General features: G+C 35.7%; 1 protein-coding gene across 1 annotated transcript; it reads right to left on the bottom strand.

Moving 5' to 3' along the window:
* Positions 1-303: 303 nt before the first annotated feature.
* On the bottom strand, positions 304-3,033 carry LOC104773174. The gene is made up of 4 exons (XM_010497753.1): positions 2,776-3,033; positions 1,409-1,530; positions 693-1,177; positions 304-593 (listed from the first exon to the last, which is right to left on the bottom strand). Exons 1-4 carry the CDS (start codon positions 3,031-3,033, stop codon positions 304-306), a joined length of 1,155 nt encoding a protein of 384 aa, XP_010496055.1.
* Between the last annotated feature and the right edge of the window lie 1,881 nt (positions 3,034-4,914).

Raw genomic sequence — 4,914 nt, forward strand, 5'->3', positions numbered from 1 at the left:
CCAATTACAAATCATAATCAAACAGTCTCAAATACCTCTGTAAAAACAACATTAAGTGTTTTATTCTGGCATTTCCCATCTTTGTCTGTAATTAACACCTTCAATCCTTTTCTGGTTGTGACTCGAGAAAATGCAACATAAAGCTGACCATGTGTGAAAACCGGTTTCGGTAAAAACAATCCAACATGTTCTAGTGTCTGACCTTGACTCTTGTTTATAATAATTGCAAACGCCACGGTAACAGAAAACTGTTGTCGCCTCATACGTAAAGGAAACTTTGCATCAGGTGGACTAACATACATCCTAGGGAATAAGTACTCTATCACCAACCTTTTTTCCAGTCACGATTCTTGCTTCGATCACATGATTGGTCATCTGAGTAATAATTAGCCTCGTACCGTTACACAAACCTCCCTTAGGATCTATATTCCTTAGCAACATGACAGGTGCTCCTATTCTCAACGTCAAAACATGGCTTGGCAGTCCAGAAACTTGTATACTGTTTAGGAATTCCTGAGTGTAGATCATATCATCACGTCCGCTTGTATCCGACGTTTCAATACTATCAGAGCTAAGATATCGCCTCTCCTCAGCTGTAATTAAGAAAATTTAAGAATTTTAGATATGTTTTTAATATTAGTATTTTTTTAAAAAAAAAAAAAAAAACTCTATATCCTGTTTTATTTGCATACCTGGGAGCTTGGTAAGCATAAATTGATTGATCTTATCAACATCATCATTTCTTGGACTTAGAATAGCTCTTTGACTAAAGAAATTTGGATCAGTCCTACTTGCAAAATGCTCACCGTAGATTTCTTTAACTATTGCTTCAATATGATTTCCACTTGTATTAATTAACAAATCTTCCAGAATTTCGATCTCCACATCCCCACTATCTGACTCGTTGATTTTTCCATCCCCGATATCATGAAGCCATTTTGAAAAAGTAGCGAGAGCACCCGCATCCATACTATTACGTGCCTTGCGAAGTCTCAAATTTTGGGTAAGTTTAAGAACTTTACAACTATTCCAAAGAACAGATGAGTTGATAGATGCTAAAACTGTCGCTACTCTTCCTCCTTCCGTAATAACAGGTAGTATCTGTCTAAAATCACCTCCTAACACAACAACTTTACCTCCAAAAATCTTGTCACATCTCATGATATCGTTCAAACTCCTATCCAAAGTTTCGTAACAAAGCTTGTTCATCATTGGAGCCTCGTCCCATATTATAATCTTTGCTTCTCTAATTAAATCAGCAAGATCAGATTCGGCATCGATCGTACACACAGAATATTCATTAAGATTGATTGGAATACCAAATCTTGAATGAGCCGTTCTACCACCTTCCAAAAGCAAAGCACCTATACCACTTGAAGCAACATTCAAAACAATATTACTTTTAGACCTTATATCAGCACCAAGAATAGTCCACATGAAAGTTTTCCCAGTACCACCAAAACCATGAACAGAAAACATACCACCTTTGTCCTGATTCACGGAGTGAATGATTTCTTCATAAACACGTCTCTGCTCATCAGTTAGCATAGGTAACAACTTATCGTACAATTCCTGTTGTTTGTGAGGCCTATATATTCTCTCATCTACGTAAGCCTATTAACACATGTGTTCATTATACTATCGTCTGGTTTAGGCATTTTCTCGAAGGCGGTAAGAGACGTACCATTCGATCGCAACATAAGCTCTATTTCAGTTAAACATATATTTTATATCTGAGCCCGTGTCAATAATAGACCTACCACAGTAAAGTTAAACACTCAATTATAATATTTTCTTGCAAAAAAACTGAAATATTTTCACTTAACAAAAGAACATTTTGATGTACCTGGATCGTTCCTTTCTCTCCTTTCTTTAAACAAAATATCCTCAATCAAGATGTCCTTTGTTTTATTCCAAACTTCAAGAGGAACAGTTAAACTCTTTGTATGCAATAGGATCGCAAATAACTTCCTTAGAAATTCCCCAAAACACCATTCACTTGCTTCATTTATAGCCGCAATGTATTCCTTATCGTCATCAAATAATCCCAATGCATAGCAAGCTTCTTGAAAATCCTTATAAAGAACACCGTTGACTGTTTTTAAATAGTCAAAGCTTGTTGGTCCTGGAATTTTATTAAGCAAAACTCGCAAGTAATAGGCTTGTCCTAGAGAAGGTAGTACGTACGTAATCCTGCCTATTACAAAAATTTTTCGTTTCTCAGACCTTGGCTTCCAAAGTTTTTCTCTCCTATTCCACACAATTTTTGATGGAAATTCAGCATATTTGAGTTTTCTGGCTTGGGGATAAATCTTGTTGCATTCCATCCAGCCCAAAAACTTAGAAGTTCTATTTGTTGTACGGTGCAAAACATCTTTTATTGGATCATCCTCGTCGTAAATAGCCAATTCTTGTCCTGGAAGATGAAACGGGAGTTTTTCTACGGCTGTAGTACGATAACAAATCGGGAAAACAAAAATTCGCCAAGAAGCCTCACATGAAGATACATATCTAAAAAAGCTTGAATTAGTTAGATAAGTTTAAAAAATACAAATATTAAATATGAGAATGTTTGACAGTTTGAATAAACTATTACCTGCAATTGAAAAACTTTTTAATTTCATTTTCCTGATCTTCTTCTCCTACTTCGGCTCTAATATAGTCCGGACCTTTAGTGATGTACTTGAACAAGTACTTCAACATTTATATGCGCACAAAAACGGAGAGACAAATCACGATTATAGGGAATAACGTAACTATTATCGTATTGAAAACCCTTTTTTCCACAACTCTCCCATCGTTTCTTCGTCTATATATTGGATAACTAGCATCGTCGACAATAGTATTATCCATGAATGGTTTTGGGAAGAATTTAGTGCAATGTCCATTATTCATAAAGACACTATCTCTGTTCATAGGACCACACGGACCATGAATCATCACATCATAAACAACTTCATATAAATACTTATCCACCTCTTTATCAGGAATTCCATCGCTTATGAATTTATCAATGTCGTCTATTGTACGCATCTTATTGTCTGGATGTAAACAGAATCATGTGTGCATGAGGCAAACCCCTCTTCTGAAATTCTATTGTATACATGGCTGGAAAATATGAAAACAGATAAGCATTAATATATTGACATGATCGGAAGACTAATATAAATAATAATAATAAATATTATAAAACATACCAGAATTTACGATACCAAAAGTTTTCTCCTTTGTCACTTGCTCCAATAATCTATCAAGTTTCATCTTGAAAACTCGACTACATATATCAGGTCTATTTTCTTTACTAAGACGATGTCTTTCTAGATAACGATCTATTTCAGGCCACTTTGGGTTGCACGTAAAAGTTATGAACAGCAGGAAATCCATAATACTTGCAAGTAGCCATGGCGTCCATATAATGTTGCATCATATATCTCTTTCCGCCTGTAAACGATGATGGAATAAATATCCTCTTTCCGTATTGTGAAAGATCTCCATGTCCTTTTTCGGCAGCTTCGATTATCTTATCGACTCTTTCAGTTTGGAGCTTGCTTTGATTCATCCAAATATAGTTAAACCTGTTTGATTCTATAGTAGTAAATGCATCGACTAAAAACTGCTGGAATAATTTGCCTGCCATAACAATAATCGAGGATTCTTCATATCTTTCACATACTCTATACGCATAAAATTCTCTCATGGTGACCGTTTTCCTTTTACGTCCACGGGTATCCACGAACCCTATATTGATGCCTAATCTGTAACCATCTTCACCATAAGGAAACAACAATGGGTATTGTAAAGGCAAGTACGCGGGATGAAGCTCACTTACCCTCTGTAAATTACCCGAACGACTTTCTATAACAATGTCACGTTTATTCACACCAGCCGTAAAATCTCCGGGTATTAGAGCAGCAACCTCTTTGCTGGTAGGAAGATTATGAGTTCTTGCATCAGTCGTTCTTTCCAAAGGTAACATTAATCGCAAACCTTCGCTACCGTCCTCCATATTAAATCTTTCACTTGCCGATCTAAACGCCTTAACATGCGGGTTATGACTATCAAACATCTTTTTTAAGAGCTCAACAATCTCATGTCTTAAATCTCCCGAAGATCCTGATGTTCTATATCAACGCCAAAAACATAAAGTTATAATAATCATGATTAGTAGAATATATCAAATATTAAAAATATTTAACATATATTTGAGATATGACAAATATTTATATATACGGTCCTCTACCATTATTTATGACAAATATTTATATATACGGTCCTCTACCATTATTTATGGAATGGTTAATTTTTCTACCTAACGATGTGAATGAAAACATCATGTTGTACGCTCGTATGTTATCATGGAAGTTTTTACTCCTGTCGTCGTGATTATAAAACAACGATAGTACCGTTTTAGGTGCAGTCTTCAACGTATGAAGTACTACTTTGCCACGATGGCAACACAATGAAAATCCCGGCTTTGCCTTTTTAGTCCGTTTATTCACCTGTTCTCCATACCACATATATACTCCACAATTATCACATAAAAAATAAGGATCTCCATCATCATAATCACCTACATAAATATTTGATTAATAGTTTTTTATATGTATTAGTTAAATACATAATTACAAATCTATAATATAAACAATTAGATATGCATCGAGTAATACCATTATTTAGTAACTTAGCTTTTATGGGAGGAAACCCAAGAAACATGTCAGATGTCGTATTGTTATCATTAATCTTGAATGAATTTCTATCAGAAAAGCTATCAGAATCACTTTCATCGTTGGAATCCAAATCAGTTGTCTAACAACCCGTCCCGTGGACCCCACTAGCCTCACTGCTAGCCCACTAGCCTCACTGCTAGCTGCCCCAACGGACCCCAAGCTGGCCCTACAGGGTTCGAGGAAGGCC

Source organism: Camelina sativa, unplaced genomic scaffold (genome assembly GCF_000633955.1).
Source record: "Camelina sativa cultivar DH55 unplaced genomic scaffold, Cs unpScaffold00478, whole genome shotgun sequence".
Taxonomy (NCBI): Eukaryota; Viridiplantae; Streptophyta; class Magnoliopsida; order Brassicales; family Brassicaceae; genus Camelina; species Camelina sativa.

What these genes read in the sequence shown, in the direction of transcription:
- LOC104773174 (XM_010497753.1), bottom strand. Translation starts at nt 3,033, where the DNA reads ATGCGTACAATAGACGACATTGATAAATTCATAAGCGATGGAATTCCT. An exon ending in ATTCTTGGTGCTGATATAAG is followed by an intron (nt 1,178 to 1,408) that starts GTCTAAAAGTAA and finishes AACTTTGGATAG; the next exon opens with GAGTTTGAACGATATCATGA. An exon ending in TATGCTTACCAAGCTCCCAG is followed by an intron (nt 594 to 692) that starts GTATGCAAATAA and finishes TCTTAATTACAG; the next exon opens with CTGAGGAGAGGCGATATCTT.